General features: G+C 45.4%; 1 protein-coding gene across 1 annotated transcript; it reads right to left on the minus strand.

Moving 5' to 3' along the window:
• Positions 1-1,882: 1,882 nt before the first annotated feature.
• LOC111156691 (serpin family B member 9) lies at positions 1,883-11,345 on the minus strand. The gene is made up of 7 exons (XM_022517720.1): positions 11,295-11,345; positions 8,953-9,130; positions 8,592-8,729; positions 8,120-8,237; positions 6,496-6,638; positions 4,784-4,939; positions 1,883-3,333 (listed from the first exon to the last, which is right to left on the minus strand). Exons 2-7 carry the CDS (start codon positions 9,118-9,120, stop codon positions 2,929-2,931), a joined length of 1,128 nt encoding a protein of 375 aa, XP_022373428.1. The 5' UTR covers positions 9,121-9,130; positions 11,295-11,345; the 3' UTR covers positions 1,883-2,928.
• Between the last annotated feature and the right edge of the window lie 6,514 nt (positions 11,346-17,859).

Here is a 17,859-nt window from a genome sequence, read left to right on the forward strand (position 1 = left end):
AGCCTGCTGGAGCCCAGAGCAGACACCAATAGAGCTCACTGCCAGAATGCTTCCTAACTGGGCCAAATGTTCCTGTTCCCACAAGTGCTCCTAAATTTCCCTACTTCCTGGATGACGCTGCACAGTATCCAAATTTCTGACACCAATCTGATGAATGTAGAGCAGTAGCTCATGGTATTTCATTCGTATTTTTCTGATTTTTAATTGACTATCTTATTCTCTTTGATTTGCAGGATTTCTTTGTATACCCTAGTGTTAATTCCTTACTGATTTTTTATAATATCTTCTTTCAGTCTGATCATGGTGTCCTTCATGGAATGGATTTGGTGTGTGTGTGTGTATATATATATACCCCAATTGTATAATTTTTCACCTTATCACTTGTTTAGATATTATCTTTTTAATCTACTATCAACATCCTTTTTCAATTCAAAAGCAGTTAAAAAAATTAAGTTGGGGGGCGCCTGGGTGGCTCAGTGGGTTAAGCCGCTGCCTTCGGCTCAGGTCATGATCTCAGGGTCCTGGGATTGAGCCCCACATCGGGCTCTCTGCTCAGCAGGGAGCCTGCTTCCTCCTCTCTCTCTGCCTGCCTCTCTGCCTGCTTGTGATCTCTCTCTGTCAAATAAATAAATAAAATCTTTAAAAAGAAAAATTAAGTTGGACCCCTATGTCATATCATATGTATCAGAACAGATTAACATTCTAAATATAAGAGTTAAAATCATAAACATCTTAGGAGAAAATAGTTGCAAAATTTCCTGACTTTGGATTTGGCAAAGGACTCTTACATGTGAAACCATCAGTCTGAGTAACAAAAGAAAAAATAGATAAACTGGATTAAAAATAGATAAAAATGGATAAAAAATAGATAAACTGGATGTCACTGAAATTAAAAACCTTTGTGGATCAGAGGGCACTACCAAGAAAGGGAAAATATAACTTACACAATGGGAAAAAATATACAAGACACCCCGATGAAAAAAATGGACAAAGGACTTGAGTAGACTTATCTCCAAAGGAGATATTCAAATGGGCAGGAAGCACAGGAAAAGATGTTCAACACTACTAGTCATTAGGAAAATGCAAATAAATCATATAATGACATTTCACTTCCCACCCACTAGAGCGGCCATAATAGTTTTAAAAAGAGGAGTGGAAAATAACAAGGGCTGACAAGGATGTGAAGAAATCGGACCTTCACACAACAGCTACCCAAACGAATACGTGTACATGCGCGTTTGTAGAAAGATTACTCATCAATAGCCAAAAGATGGAAACAAATCAAATGTCCATCAACGAACGAGTGGGTGAACAAATCCTGGGCTACGGCTTTACGGTGAAATATTATTCAGTCATGGAAAGAGGTGAAGTACACGCCACAACATGAACAAACGTGTCCTGCTGAGGAAACACCAGAAACAAAAGGTCATATAGTATATAACTCACTTATGAAGTATCCAGAGTCGTTATATCTATAGAGGTAGGAAGCAGAATGGCAGTTCCCAGGAGTTGGATGGGAGAGAAGGGGGAGTAACTGCACAGGGTTTTCCTTTGGGGTGATGAACATTTTTTGGAACTAGATAAAGGTGGTGGTTGCACATTTTTAATATACTAAAGGCCACTGCTTTGTTCACTTTAAAGTGGTTAATTTTATGCTATGTGAATTTCACCTCAATAACAAATTCTTTAAGAAGACCCCAACAGGGCTACCCGGGTGGCTCAGACAGTTAAGCATCTACCCTTGGCTTTGGTCATGATCTCAGGGTCCTGGGATCGAGCCCCACTTTGGGCTCCTTGCTCAGTGGGGAGCCTGCTTCTCCCTCTCCCTCTGCCCTTCCCCACTGCTCATGCTCTCGCTCTCTCACTCTCTCTGCTCTCTCTCTTCAAATGAATAAAATCTTTAAAAAAAAAAAAAGGCGCCAATAATGTCACTGATATCTAAACACTTCTTCAAAAATTACAGAGCTCATCTCTGATCAAATTACTTATCACTGTATTGTACATGGCACATAGACATGTAAAATACAGTCCCAACCCCTGAGGAATTTAAGTTCTAGCTGGAGAACACAAATGATTAATAAATAAAGCAACCGCCGTAAGAGAACTGCCCTCCCTCAGTATGCGCTGAGAGTTCAAAGATGCACATCTGCTTATGCAGAAAAGGAAAATATTCCTGGGGAAGATGCCATCAGAAATGAACTTTAAGAGTTGCGCAGGATTTTTGTTAGGGCTGGAGGTGGAGAAAACAAAAGTCGAGCAGGCAAGGGGATCTCTTCAAGGGAATCCCTTCAAGGGGATCACAGGATAAGTTTAAGGACATCACCTTGTCCAAGCTGGCTGTCATAGAAGCTACTCTGGCTACTCTGGTAGGAAAGACCAGGTGTCAAAGACATCATGACTCCACCCCTTTGTCTCCAATGCCTGAGGTCCTTTTTGCCACCTGCTTGGTGATACATGGAACGTCAACCGAAGATAAAATGTGCATTAAAGCAGCTTTCTAAAAAGCCCAGGCATCAGGCAGACTATAAAACAGTAGTTCTAGCTAGCAGCATTTATTACCACTGAAACAGGCTAAGGCAAGTCTGCCAACAGGATTTGAGGTACAAGGCAGAACAGTGTCACTAGAATGAATTACACATGGAATGAGGGGGGAATAAGTCTGGGGCCATCTAGGGAAACCTGACATTCGATCCTATGGGATTCGGAGTGTACTTTAAATACTACAGGGGATCATTAAGGTCTCTTGTCCCATGATCTTGACTAAGTAGGGCCGACGAGTGGTCAGGATGGGGACGGCTGGGTGTGGACAAGCATGGGACGGAGATGCAGGAGGAATCTGCCCTCCCCTTTGCACTGGGCTTCACGGGCCCATCTTCCCGGGGCTGTGGCGCAGGACAGGAGGACACAGAAAGAGGGAAATGCTCACCCTTACGGAGAGGAAAACCTGCCACAGAACAGAATAGTGTTGGCTGTGTTGTGCCTAATGAAGAAAAGGAAGGGGTGGTCGGCGCAGAACGTGGGGCCAGGGTCCATACAACATTCCACAGCCACGATGGCTGATGCGGCCGCGGCCTCCGAGCCTTCCTCATTCACCTCCACAAAACTCTTGTGTAGGAACTGGGACAGAAACAGATCTTTCTCTCCTGACATGGCTGAGAAGTCAGCCGCGCCCTCCTGAAAGGCATCAACCATTCCCAATCCCCGGAGCACAGATGCCATGTCATAATCCTCTTCCAGCTGAAATCTCGGAAGGGAAACTTCCACCTCCGTGCTCTGCATCCGGTCTGGCTGGGTCCACGCTCTGAATTTCTCCAAAGTGAGACTTTTTTCCACCTGAAAGACCAGAATTAGACATTCAAACTCATACCTCTGTACATATGGACATGCGCGTCCTCTCTGACATGGGTGGTGGCGGTCACACAGGACCACGGGCACCTTTCTGCGCCGGGAAATTTGTGAGATCTCGGACTTGTGCTGTTCCAGCCACGGCTCCCCTGCCCAGCACCTGAGGCAGCGCAGAGGCACAGAAACAGGGCTGCGCCTCTTCTAACCGAACACTATCTGTGAGACATCGTTCATCCTGACAACGCTCAATGCCCCGCTGACTTTCACTGTCTTTTTTTCTTTTCTTTTAACTGTACTTATTTTTGAAGATGAGGCATTGCTGGTAAGAAAAACGACTGGAAAATAAAGGGCTCTTGCTGGAGCTTTTTGCCAGAGGCACAATCCTATGTACATTCTGAAGAAGTGCAGTCAGGTGGGAAGGACAGACAGAAGCCCATGCCTGCAGCTCTGATCCCACAGGACCCTGAGGACAATGGGCGTGCTGTGTGTGCCCCTCAGCGCCTGCACCTAGAACCTGCTGGGCCGTGGTTGACTCACACTGGGGATCCACGCTGAAAGGAAGCAGAGTGAGTTGAGAGTGCCGCTTGGGACTGTTTGTGGCTCTGCTCTCCTGAGTTTCAGGCTCTTGGTATTTAAAATATAATACAGGGGGGGCGCCTGGGTGGCTCAGTGGGTTGAAGCCTCTGCCTTCGGCTCAGGTCATGATCCTGGGGTCCTGGGATCGAGCCCCGCATCGGACTCTCTGCTCAGCAGGGAGCCTGCTTCCCCCTCTCTCCCTGCCTGCCTCTCTGCCTACTTGTGATCTCTGTCTGTCAAATAAATAAATAAAATCTTTAAAAATATATATATATAATACAGGGGTACCTGGGTGGCTCAGTCGGTTAAGCATCTGCCTTTGGCTCAGGTCAGGAGCCCAGGGTCCTGGGATCAAGCCCCACATCAGGCTCCCTGCTCAGTGGGGAGTCTACTTCTCCCTCTCCCTCCGCCTCTGCCCCACCCAACTGCTCTTGTGTGCTCGCATTCTCTCTCTCTCTCTCAAATAAAATCTTTAAAAAATAAATAAAATAATGCTAACAACAACGACTATGATAATAATAACGGATCACATTCATTCAGGGCTTATTAGGTACCAGACAATGTGCTAAGCTTGTTACTCGGACCACCCCCACTTTATCCTCATAATAACTCTCAGGCAGATGTTACCACCATTCCCATTTTTGAGGTGGGAAAACAGAAGTAAGGAATTTGGCGAGATCACACAGATAATAAGGGGAGAAGTGGGTCCTGCACGACAGTTTGGTTCCAGAGCTCGAGTGCCCAGATACCGTGCTCTGCAGCCTGGTTGCCCACATCACTGCCTTCAGAGGTAAACATTAACACTGAAAGTGGAGAGTGGGTTCTAGCAGGAAGGGCGCAAAGGGCACCCCCGGATTCTCACCGAGCTTAGATCCACGTTCTCGTCTGGGAGCAGAACGATCATGCTCAACTCCTTACCCATGTAGGGGAGCTCCAGGACCTGGGTCTGCACCTCTTTAATATAGGCGAGCTTGAACATAGCCTCCTGAAACATCATCTGCACTGGCCTTTGTTCCTTCTGTTGGGAAGGAACAGATGAGTACGGAATTAAAAACAGGTTCTTGGAAGAGGCAACAGAATTTTCCAAAAGAGCTATAATCGACTCCAGGAGTGTTTCCAGCACCCATGATGGACACAATGTCCGTATGCTAGGTCTGACTCTTTCCCATCATCGTTCTGAGCATCTCTGTCTGGCAAATGGGTACGGCTCTAGCCTCAGCAAAAAGATGTTTTATTCAACAAAAAAAAACATGACACCCGGCATTTTCCACAGGAGGAAATCAGATTTTCTTCCTGTAAAATATGCCCAGCAAAGGAGCACTTGGGTGGCTCAGTCGTTAAGCATCTGCCTTTGGCTCAGGTCATGATCCCAGGGTCATGGGATCAAGCCCCACACTGGGCTCCCTGCTCATTGGGGATCCTGCTTCTCCCTCTCCCACTCCCCCCTGCTCGTGTTCCCTCTCAAGTTGTCTCTCTCTATATCAAATAAATAAATAAATTGTTTTTAAATATGCCTGGCAAATATATCTAAGGAAACAATAGAACCAAATACAATGAAATAGAAAATCATTTCTCTTAAACTGGAAAAAAGTATTTATGGTAAAGAGGAAGAGATTGAAGAGTTTCACAGCAGTATGACTGGTGGTTTACGGAGAGAGCCCGTCAGGAAGCAGTCTGCCAGCAAGTAGAAAGATTTCTATTTCTCCTCCTGTATTTAAATCCAGTTGCCCCATCTTTGGAAATGATTTTTTAAAAATACATAGGAGGTATATGCATGCAGAAGTTAACTGCCATACTATACTCATTAAAGTTTTAAAACTTGATGTGGATCAGCTATTATAAAAATTAAAACAGTTTCTAAACTGTTTTCTAAACAGTTTCTAAAATCATTGCTAGAAAAGTTCTTCCCCTCCCACTTTTGTAACTAGAGGGCTGGTTATGGAAAGTACACCTTACAGCCCCCTCCAAAAAAGGTTTTACCTGTACAGGACAAGTTTCCTAATTGCATTAAAATGCAATGTTTTTAGGGGCTTGGAGATTTGGCAAGCTATTTTAATGCCTGCCTGAACTGAAGTTATACTTTGATATTAAGACTAACATATTTTTCAGTTAGTTTTAACATATTAAAAACTTATAAATGATTATAAATGATTAACAATGATTAATTAAAAATAATTCAAGTCTATATTTATTTTAAATTTTCAGCTATCTGATTAAAGAAAATTCACCCTTCTCTCCACTCCCCTAACACAAACACATATCACACTTCCTTAGCACTTGTTTTTTTGCTTTCTGCTTTTCTAAGCAACTTGGGCTTAGAGGAAATGTGAAGTTTCCAAAACTAGGTGGCAGTAATGAATGCAGCCAAAATTAGAGGCATTAGGAGCAGTAATAAAATGCAAAAAATCAGAGGCAGCAAATAATTTTTATTTCTCAGTGCTCTCCTCTTTAAAATTTCATTCAGAAATGTGCTTTCAAAATTATTTCTAAGCAATCATTTATGCCTTTACAAAGTTAACTTTTTCCAATCAATTTCTTCATGAAACTAGCACAATTTTTGAAAGCTTCTCTCACCTGGTTTATTTTAAAAGGCATTTCCCTTGTGTAGCTTTTGTTGAACTGTTCATCCCACCTTCCTTTGAAGTAGATGGCACTGACAAGAACCAGCCTGGTGTTTGCACTGACTGAGTTACCTGGCAGCACCTCTCGAATTTTACCTTCCAGGAAAAGTAGAGAATATATTCAGTTGGTTTTCACAGAAGTGTGGTGCATAAATTGTGATAAGGCTTATTGGCTGATCCTTGGTTATTAATCAAGAACCCAACAGTCTTTTCGTTTCCAAGTTTGCTGAGTTTCAATTGATGTACAGAAAGAAACAACACATACAAGTGGTTTTCATGGTCAGGTCACCAGCGCTGTGGGAACACCCACAAGGTCGATGATGGTGAAATGTTTCTAAATCACTCAAAGGAAAACACGACATGAGGTCGAGGTCGGATAACAAGGCAAGCAGGGATGGGCTGGGAGGGACTTGGGTTATTTCAAGTGCTAAAATAGAGTGTTTGGTTTAATGCATCAAAGGTACAACCAGTGCTAACATCCCACAACTACGCCCACATGTCAGAGGCAGCCAGAGGGGAAAGAGCTGAAAACGGGCAGCATGGGTGCCTTGAGGAGCTTCTGGAAGCATGTGGAAGAGATTTCACTATTTGATCCTCTAAACAAAACACCAGACATTCCTGGAAAAGATGAGGTGCTTAAGTGAAAGATACTCCCTTCTTCCCTAGATGCCTTTCCAATGAACTAAGAGCATCTTTGGTCATTTGCTGCCTCCAGATGCCGTAAGTGGCAAATATTCCAAGAAGAAATGGTAGCAATAACTGCTAACTCTCTAAGGAAAGGCAATCTGTTGTTCTTTGTTGTCTGATGCATTGACAGAAATAGGAGTGTTCCTAGTGGTACTAAATGGAATTGGTGCAGAGGGTGCCCAATGGTTCAAACGTCACTGAACGTGCACACCAAGATCAGAATGCGTCACTCTGTGAAACAGAAACGAATATGGCTCAACGCCAAACAAAAGATGATTTCAGTCTGTAGAACTGATCAGTCCTGAGAGAGCGTCTGCCGTTGGCCTACCAAATCTAGGCTCATCAAACCTAAGTAAGGGAGTGTACGTAGAAGACATGAAAGCTGCAACAGAATTAAGAATAAGTAAACTTAATGGTCAGGGTAAAGGTGGTGGTAAGGGAGGTCCACAGAGAAGTTTGAAGCCCAAGTGTATGTCTCAGAGAAGATTTAACCAATAGCCTCCTTCCCATGGGGGTGATGAGTTCCCCCAACACGGGAACATTACAGGCTAAGTGAAAGTATATTTCAGTGTAAGTTATTAAACCAGAAACCTGGCTTATGAGTTTCTTTGGACATTTGTATCAGTCTTTCTGGTCCCAGGAGAATGGACTAAATTAAGTCTCTGTGGTTGAAAACCCTGAGCATCTGATCAGAACCACTGTGAGTCCATCAAGGTCGAAATATGCCAAGAGGCCCAGCCCGTGAGCAGACTCTGACCATCTGAAACACTAGTGCAATCACAGCAGCAGGGAAAGCAAGGGGAAGAAGAGGGAGGGAAGGAGAACCAGGGGAAAGAGGGGAAGGCGGGGGGAGAAGGAAGAAGGAGGAGATAATAACATATGATTCTGACCTTCAGTCTTTTTGGAGACCCAAGTGTTGATGTGTTTCCTGGACTGTTCTGCAGCACTGGCAAAGGGAAGCTGCTCCAGCTCGGCATGGTAGAACCGAAGACAGGATTCCTTAAAGGTCTTTGGAGAGAAAAGCGTTCAGTATGGCTATCTTCCTAAAAAAAAGTTTAACTTCCAAGAAAATTGGAATCTTACATACATTTTATTAAAATGAGTATACATCTCTTAAAAATGGTCATATCTTAGTCTACTAAGTACTAAAATATCAGAGTTTATAAATAGGTAAGTACTAAGCCATGAATAACCAAAATAGCTAAATGAATTTGAGAATTCAATTTTAAATAACTCAAGGCATAGTTATGGAATTGTGATTTCTTTTAAAAAATGTTTACCATCATTTTCAGCTCTCCCAGGTCTTGCTTTCTGACTCCATATTTTGACTGCAACTTTAATCCTTCTGCTGACTCAACTTACCGAGAGGAATTCACAAGTCTTTTCTCCAAAGAGCCTGTTGGCTATTCTGAGCAAGTACTGGCTGCCACATTTGTTCACTTCAGCAAGAAGTGACTGGAAATTCTGGTGAATGTCTTTCTCTGTGCTTAATGAAAGCACCTGTTGAGAAAAATAATCTCAGTGAAGGAGACTCCCAGCCTTCTCCTTTTGTCTTGGTCCCCAGGCAGCCCCACTGGACAGAAATAAGCACAGGTGTGTGTACACACTGGGCTCCCCTCCCATCCAGCTTTATGGCTGTTCTGGAGCCTGAGGTACGAGGCTGGGCGATGGACCCTAACAACGGAAAAGGCAGTCCCACCTGCTGGGTGAGACGCAGGCTTACCTGGGCCATCTGGGCAGCAGTGTTTCCTTTTGCCCCCAGAAAGACCATGGCGAGGGCAGAGGAGATGCTCACAGGAGAATAAAACACATTGTGTGAAGGGTTGTCTTGACATAGTATCTTTAAAAGCTGGATGGCAAAGGTGTCATTTGCTTCAGAAAGAGCATCCATTATGCGGGGTCTGGAACCAGAGCATAAAGAGAAAGGCTGCTTCAACACACACCCTCCACATATTTTGGAATTGTACTTTTTTTAAATAATAAAGCTCATAATTTTTTTAAAAGATTTTATTTATTTATTTGACAGACAGAGATCACAAGTAGGCAGAGAGGCAGGCAGAGAGAGAGGGGGAAGCAGGCTCCCTGCTGAGCAGAGAGCCCGATGCGGGGCTCGATCCCAGGACCCCGGGATCATGACCTGAGCTGAAGGCAGAGGCTTTAACCCACTGAGCCACCCAGGCGCCCCAAAAGCTCATAAATATTTTAAGTTGAGGAAAACACATTTCCTGTTGCTCTCTCCAAAAAGTAAGTCCAAATTTTAAGATAATTAGCTAAGTGTCGCACTGGCAGAAGATCAAACTGGCCTGAGAGCCTTGGGGGAAATGAAGAGCACTGGTTCCCGGGCACAGACATACAGCACTCAGCCTCCAGAGACCAGGGAAACCCAGTCTTCTCCATAATACTCTCTTCTTCCATACATTTATGGAGAGAACTCCTGAGAGTTTCTGTTAAACCACAGATCACAGTCTCTCCATCTATTAGCTGATTCTTAAGAAATGTCTGAGATGCTGCTAAGTGAAGAGAGAGACTACAGCTGGGTATGAAATTGGCTGTGAGGCCAGGGCCTTTCATCTACAAGGACTGGTCAGCTGCCAAGGGACAGCCAATGTGCTCTCCTGCTGAGCGGCCCTCACCAGCACCCCCATGGCCAGTTAACTCCAGATATCCCATAACCCAACTCAGAGTGCCCCACCATTGCTAGCTAGTGGCTAAGCATCACGTGACCCTCGGACCTCAGAACTAAACATGAAGACACTGCATGTTTTTGTTCCACAATTCTTTTGCTAACTCAGAAACACGGATTTGGGAGTTTTACTCCTTAATCTCAGAAAAAGCCACTATAGTGAACTGTGCACCAGGAGGTGAAGCCCAGACCCGGAGAACACCAGAATGGAGAGGTCAGGAGGAACAGAGAAGGGCCCAAGAAAGAGCAAAACCACTGAGAATGGGCCAGGAATCTGCATAGCTACAGAGGTCAGAAGCATAAATGTGACTAGGCAGGTCTGCTGACCACACACCGCTCCCACCCCCCAGGCCACACTTCTCTAGGGAATTAACTGAGGGTGGAAAAGAGACCCTCACACTCGCAAATGCTGGTCTCACACCCTGGGAGACCTCCCAGACTTCTCCTCTCCCGCCCTCATCCCCTCACACCCATCACCAAGGCTTGCCTTCTGCTGTCTACATGGCTCTTGAACCCCTCTATTTCTATCTAGCCTGCACCGAGTGTAGACCACCTGCTCCCTTTCCCCAATGCCGCCTCAGAACAGAGCCACCCTCCTCCCCTTCCCCCGCCCCACATACTCCATTCCGATAGAAAAGCAGAGCCTTTCAACCCTCTTAAACCTCAGGGCCCTTACAATAAGCTAAGCTTACTTCGTTTACATGGCTTACTCTCCACCTGCCCACCTCTGGCTCCAGCCTCCGCCTCTACCCACCCTGACCGCCTTTCATTCCCTCCAAGTCACCCCTGGGCCTTTGAAAGCACTGTTTATCCAACTCAGTACTCCCTACGCTGATGAATGGCACTCAAGCCTCCTCTGCACTAGAACATCCTGGCGTCTAGAGACTTCCCAAGGCCTGCCCTAGACAGGGATCCCTTCGCCCAACCCCCGACCCCCTTCCTCCCCCCGCTAATTACTGCTTGGCCCACTGTGATCCCCCTGGACTGGAAGCTTTGCGGGGCGAGGGCCTGCAAGAGCGCTCGAGAAACGGGAAGTTCTCTAAGAATTTGTGTGGAATGCCTGAAAGGATTAGGGTGGCTGAGAAGTGCTTGGAATTCCCGCTGCACACTGGGGATTTTAGCAGGAAAGAGGAGAGGTAGGGAGACGTCATTGCGCGGATCCCGAGGAGAGAGAAGGGGTGGGGAAGAAGGGCGGGTGGGAATGTGGCTACAGGGCAGCGGGGCGACGGGGAAGAGGCGTGGGAAGAGCGGAGAGAAGACCTACGCGGAGGGCCAGCGGCTGGGGCTAGCGGGGATCGAGAGGCACCGGCAGGGAGAGGGGCGCAGCCGCGGCGGTGCCACCGAGCAATTGCGCCATCGTGCAACTGCGCCACCGGACCCACCGAGGAGCTGCATCACCGAGCGCCGGTCTCTGTCTGCGTCAGCAGGGAGAGGACCGGGTCGGCTCGGTTTCGCTCCCGTCCTGGCGTCCAGTCTCCCGGCCGGAGCGCGGGGGTGCTGCCGGTCCGCCGTCCCCGCCCGGCCCCAGAACGCCCCACTTGCCGCCTTCAGCACCGCGCCGCTCCTCCCGCCGCCGCCCTCCTGGCCAGATCCCAAGCCGACCTCTACAGCCGCGCCGCAGGTCTCCGCTCCGGTGACTGGTACCCGCAGGCCTCTGCCGGCCCCCAGGGCCCGAGACCACCTCTCGGCTTCCGCCTCTGCTGGGGCGGCGCGGGGGTGACGCAGGGGCGGCGCAGGGGCGGGGGGCGGTGCTCGGCAAACCCCCAGGCGCTCCCTGGCCCCGCCGCGCGAGGGGGACCCTGCAACTGAAAGGGCTGGAGGCGCCCGCGGTCCGCCAGTGGCCTCCGAAACCGATTCAGAAAGCAAAGGCTTTCAAACTGCGGGTGATCCGGCTATGGCCGCTGCGCTGGCGATCAGTGGAGGAAAAAACCGGGGATGGGGGCAGAGGCAGGACGCGAAGAACGCAGAAGTCCTGGCTTTTCTACTCTCAGACTCCCATGTTAGAGTAGGAAGGGCTGTGAGTATAAATTAGGGGGAGGCAAGCCAGGCAACTAACTGTAATTACCGAGGCACATACTCTTAACGGGCTAACCCCTGAACTCACCTGACCCTGCCTCCCTTTAAAAGAAAAAAATATTAGCAGCTTTATGGAAATACGCTTAATGCACCCTAATATTCACCCTTTAAAAGTATACATTTCAGGGACATCTGGGTGGCTCAGTCGGTTAAGTGTCTGCCTTCCTTGCGCTCAGGTCATGATCTCAGGGTCTTGGGATGCAGCCCCCAGTCAGGCTCTCCTCTTCTCGCTCTCCTTCTGCTCCTCACCCACGCTAATGCTCTCTCTCTCTGAAAAACAAAAACAAAAACACCTTAAAATACGCTTGTTTTAAAAGAAAAAGTATACAATTAGTTAGTTGTATACTAATACTAGATAGTTGTACAACTATCACCACCACCTAACTTCAGAACACTGTATCACCTAAAAAAGAAACACTGTGCCCATTAGCGATTATTATCTATTCCCTCCTCCTCCAGCCCCTGGCAACCATTAATCCATTCTGCCTGGGTTTGCCTATTGTGGGCATTTCCCGTAGGTAGATTCATATATGATACAGTCTTTTGTGACTCCCCTCTTTCACTTAGCATGGTGTTCTCAACGTTGATCTTTGGTGGTTCAAGGTAACAACTACCTGTCTTTCATTTCTTCTTGAGACTGATAATGTAATAATATTGAGTGCATACACGTATATATCCATTTTGATTATTCATTCATCAGTTGGTAGACGTTTGGTTTGTTGCCCTCTTGTCTGTTATGAATAATACTACTATGAACATTCACATATAAGTCTTGTGTAGACATATATTTTCGTTTCTCTTGAGTCTCTACCTGGAGTGGAATTGTTAAATCATATAATAAGTCTATATTTAACCGTTGGAGGAAATGTCAAAATATTTTTCAAAGCAGCGGCACAATTTTACCATCATCATTGTATGTGGGTTTCAGTTTCTATCTTTTTTAATTTTAGCCGTCAGAGTGGGTGTAAAGTGCTATCTCATTATGGCTTGTAGTTATATATTTCCCTGATGTCTAATGATGTTGAGCATCTTTTTTTTTTTTTTTGTCATGTATTTACTGGCTCTTTGTCAGAGAAAAATCAATTCAAATACTTTGCTCATTTTCTTTTTTCTCTTTTTAAAGATTTAATTAATTAATTTGACAGACAAGTAGGCATCTGAACTTCTCAGATGTCAGTGCTTTTTCCATGTGGAAAAGCAGAGTTAAATCATAAAATCCACATGACAACATCATGGGCCCATGTACACACTTATTATCCCCCACCTGTCTCCCAGCCCCACAGCCCCTGTGCAACTAGGTAGTAGGTTCTGGTCCAAGACAATGCACAGATACTTCACCAAGACTCTTCCAAAATTGGCATGTTTTCCCTATCCAAGGGACATAATAGTAAAACAGCTAGAAAACAACTGAGACCAGCAGAGGTTTTCCCCTTCTTCTTCTTCTTCTTCTTCTTCTTCTTCTTCTTCTACTTCTACTTCTTCTTCTTTTTAAAGATTTATTTATTTATTTGTGTGGGGGGTGGGAAGCAAAAGAGCACAAGCAGGAGTGGCAAGGAGGAGAGAATCTCAAGCAGACTCCCCAATGGACATGGGGCTCAATCTCTTAAACCTGAGATCATGACCTGAACCAAAAGAATTAGACACTTCATCAACCGAGCCCCCCAGGGACCCCCAGCAGCAAAATTCCTGTTTGCCCTCACATACCAAGCTAACTGCCTGCCCTGGAGTTAGCATCTGGTCCCCCAAGATCTGTCACTCATTCTGTGTGTCCACAGGGAAGGAAGGAAGAACAGAGAGGAGATCTCCATTTGCATCCGCTCCTCCCCTGTGAGGGCTTCTCTTCAATGCCCTCAACTCATGGAACACCAGCTCTAGTCCCAGTCTCTCCTCATTTTCTCCAAGTATCCATGACAGTTCTCATCCATGGCTCCACAAAGGAAGCACATTCTGGTCCCAGGAGAGAAGATGGGAAATCAGGCAGGCCCCCTCAGCATCCTGGGCAGGGGGCAGCTGGAAGCGGCTCCTACCTGTGGCAAGAGGCCATTCTTAAACCTCCAAGAACTTTGCAAGCCAGTTGTCAAACTCTTGGTAATAGAAGTCAGCCATGGTGAGAGTGTTTACTCCACAGGAACCAGCAAACACTATTATTCAGGGCTTCCTCCTTCCCTCACACCAACACAGACACACCACCTCTGGGTGTGCCCAGCCAGTCTGCTAGCAACATTGATCCTGTATCTCCTACCTACGAGTTTACTTCGCCCTCCTGGACTCCCTTCCTTCCTGGCAGAGAAAAAGATGTAAGGTAAGTTCCTCACCTGTGCTTAAGATTCTTGCTACTCGAAGTGTGGTCCACGGACTAGCAGCACCTGTACTACATGCAGTCTTGTTAGAAATAAGAACAGGAAGGCGACGCCCAGACCTACTGAACAGAGACGGCATCTAAGCAAGACTGCTAAGGCAGCCATAACAAAGGAGCCCAGATCCAGTGGCTTAAACAACAGAAATCTATTTACTCACGATTCTGGAAGCTTGAAATCCAAGATCAAGGTGTCAACAGATTTGGTTTCTTCTGAGGCCTCTCTCCTTGGCTTGTGGATGGCTATCTCCTTTCTGTATCTTCACATGGCCTTCTTCTGTATCTATCTGTGTCCAAGTGTCCTCCTCTTAAAAGGACATCAGTCATGTCAGGTGAAGGCCCACCCTAATGATCTCCTTTTTACTTTTACCACTTCTTTAAAGACCCCGTCTCTAAGTATGGTCACATTCTGAGCACAGGGGTAAGGACTTCGATATATGAATTTTGGGGAAAACAACTCAGCCTATAACAGTTTGTGTCCATATTAATGTTTGAGAAACACTGTCTGGATCAATCCCTACCCTGTCTTTCAAAGACTCTCGTTCAATAATTACTGGGCCTTCAACAAACCCTTCCCTTCAGAATAAAGAATAATGTTCTTACATTTTTGGCATAGTCTCTTCTTAGCTTCATCAACCTGTCCTTACCAGCAATTCCACTTTTGAATACGTAGTAGAAATGTGTACACAAGGGGGTGCCTGGCTGGCTCAGTAGAGCATCTCATTCTTGATCTTGGGATCCTGAGTTGGGGACCCAATTTGGGTATAGAGATTGCTTTAAAAAAGAAAGAAATACATACACATGTTCACCAAAAGACGTGCAGTGGTCTTCATCCAGCACTACTTGTGATAATCCAAAGTCAGAAACTCCTGGAATGCTGTCTAGTGGAGTGATTGAAAGAAATGAGCTCAGGCTGGAACCTACCAACACTCAGACTCATTGCCGTGGGCTTACCATGCCCAAATGATTATTGTCATCAGGAAGCAGAATGACATCAGGTCCTGGCTGTGCACAGGGCAGTCCCAGGTCCTGGGTTTGCACCTCTCTACATACCCTGTTTTAAATTTAGCTTGCTTAAATATCATATATACTATCTCTGTCTCCTCATAAAAACAAGAAGTCAAAATTAGATTACTGAAACATGAACACAGCTTACCCCCGAAATAATATATCCAGCTTGAAGAACCCCTTGGAGACAGACAAGAGAGTTTTTACTTCTGTATGGATCTTTATGCTGGTACATTTAAATCTTCCTCGGTACATCTTGGTGTTGAGTACAGAGTGCTTGTGTTCCCACAGATCAAATACTACAAGGTGAGTGAGAATAGATCAGCAAATACAGAGAGACCTAAACTTTCTGTATTAGTTTTGGACGGAGTTGTGGTTTTGTTCCTCTTTTGGGAATCTGCATAAAGAAATACCCCCATGGATCTTCTAATTAAAAAATATTCCTCCAAGTTAAGAGGATCATTAAATAATACTCAGCCCTCTGGGGAGAAGGCTCTGGCTAGAAAAGATACTGTTGGCCAAAGGGAGTGATCCTTTCATCCTGAAGAGTTGCTCAATTTTGTCATATAAATGTAACTCTAAGGCTTAAAAATATATTCAAATATACTTTAAACGTTTCTATCTTTGAGTGATGTGCATGGAGGTTGAATTCAACCTATAGCTCCCACCCATCATCCCATTCAAAAGGGAGTGTAGGAAAGTATCTCAAGTTAGCCCTAACACCCAGTAACACTGTTTTCTGAGCTCAGAATTGTAGAGCCTTGAATCTTAACACAACAGGCATCCTTGTCACCCACACTGCAAAGTGTCTGAGTAAGTGTAGAGCATGATAGCACGACATACTCATGCTGGCTGTCACTGGGCTCCAGGACTCAGAGGCAATTTATCTCCAGTCCATATCCTATCACCAAGGACAGCAGCTGGGTTTGACCAAGGATGAGAAAACAGAACTCTCGCTACAAAAATCATTTTGGGCTTTTTCTCCCTTCCTCCCAGTAAAAGATACAGAGAGGACATGAAATCCACTCAGCACAGATTAAGAATTGAGAAGCGTTTTGTTTTTTGTTTTTTTTTTAAGATTTATTTATTTATTTATTTTAGAGAGAGAGAGTGAGCAGGGGGAGGGGAGAGGGCAAGAGGGAATCCTCAGGCAGGACCTTCACTGAGCACAGAGCATGACATGGGGCTCATTCTGGGACCCTGAGATTTTTTTTTAATGTTATTTATTTATTTGACAGAGAGAGATCACAAGCAGGCAGAGAGGCAGGCAGAGAGAGAGAGAGGGAGAAGCAGTGCAGTCTCCCTTTTTATATTTTTTTAATTTTATTTATTTATAAAAATGAACATCAATTAATCAGATGTTTCCTAGAATGACCAGGACTTATCCATGAAGACCCAGCCAGCAGAAGGACCCACAATCATCCCCAAGGAGACTGAAGCTCAGAGCAGGCAACCTCCTTGGGACGGCACCATGTATTTTTGACTTACAGAAGAATGCTTGGCACAGCTAACCGGTGGGATGGTCAGAATCACTCCATCAGTTCATGAATCTTACCATAACATCACCCTATATATTGCATGGTAGTTGGTTTTGTTTCACTTACTGCATTAAGGAAGGCTTTTTCTGGACTGAGGAGTTTGGTAGAGGCTACCCAGATTAAAGTCTCAGTTTGACAATAAGATTTTTGTTTAGAAAGACTATTTTGTCGGTAGTGTGATCCTGGTTGTGGGGGCTCTCTGTGCATTTTAGGATGTCTGGCAGCATTCATGGCCTCTACCCACTAGGTACCAGGAGCACTTCCCCCTTTATGTCAATCCAAGTGACTCCAGATGTTGCCATGGCTCTTCTGAGGGGACACCATTGCCCCCAGCTGAAAACCTGTGTAGCAAATGTATTCCTATCAGAAAAGTATGATAACAGGGAGCAGAAAGAAAAGAAAATAATAGGTCTTTGGGATTGAATCTAACATGGCCTCAGGGAACATGAGAAAGAGCAGACATAAAAACAAAAATGTCTCAGTAGCAATTTTACAGAAGTTCTCCAGACCAGATTGTGATTAAATGTCAAGTCAGAATGGAAACTAAGGTTGTTCCTGTATCTCCCTCCCCAACCCGAAGTCTTCCTCCTCCAGTAAATGGGAAGAAGGAACCTTAGGGTGACCCCACTGAGGTTCACTGCTGCACTGTGGGGAGTGTTCATACAACCCCGATATTACATGCAAAATGTCTGCATATCACAATGCTCTGGGACACTTTCGCCAGATCGTCATAGAAACCCAAAACACAAAGAGGCTAAGGACTACTTCCCAAAAGCATTACCCACTACTGCATTTGTACAGAAGGTCACACATAACCCACTAGATTATGTGTTTGGGGAAGATTATGTGTTCCCTCTAAACAACTCCAGAAGACATAAATTCTCTCTCATTTGTGTTGTATTTGTCACCATACATAACCACACTCTAAAAACGACCCATTTACAAAAATTCATGTAGATAACTGCCTTT

This window comes from Enhydra lutris, unplaced genomic scaffold (genome assembly GCF_002288905.1).
Source record: "Enhydra lutris kenyoni isolate GAN:26980312 unplaced genomic scaffold, ASM228890v2 scaffoldscaffold48, whole genome shotgun sequence".
Lineage (NCBI taxonomy): Eukaryota > Metazoa > Chordata > Mammalia > Carnivora > Mustelidae > Enhydra > Enhydra lutris.

Bases quoted from the DNA above. Each gene is read 5' to 3' on its own strand.
- LOC111156691 (XM_022517720.1), bottom strand. From the start codon at position 9,120: ATGGATGCTCTTTCTGAAGCAAATGACACCTTTGCCATCCAGCTTTTA. The intron at 6,639-8,119 runs GTCAGAATCATA...TTTTCCTGGAAG, and splicing joins GGTCTCCAAAAAGACTGAAG to GTAAAATTCGAGAGGTGCTG. The intron at 4,940-6,495 runs GTGAGAGAAGCT...CCTTCCCAACAG, and splicing joins TGCCTTTTAAAATAAACCAG to AAGGAACAAAGGCCAGTGCA.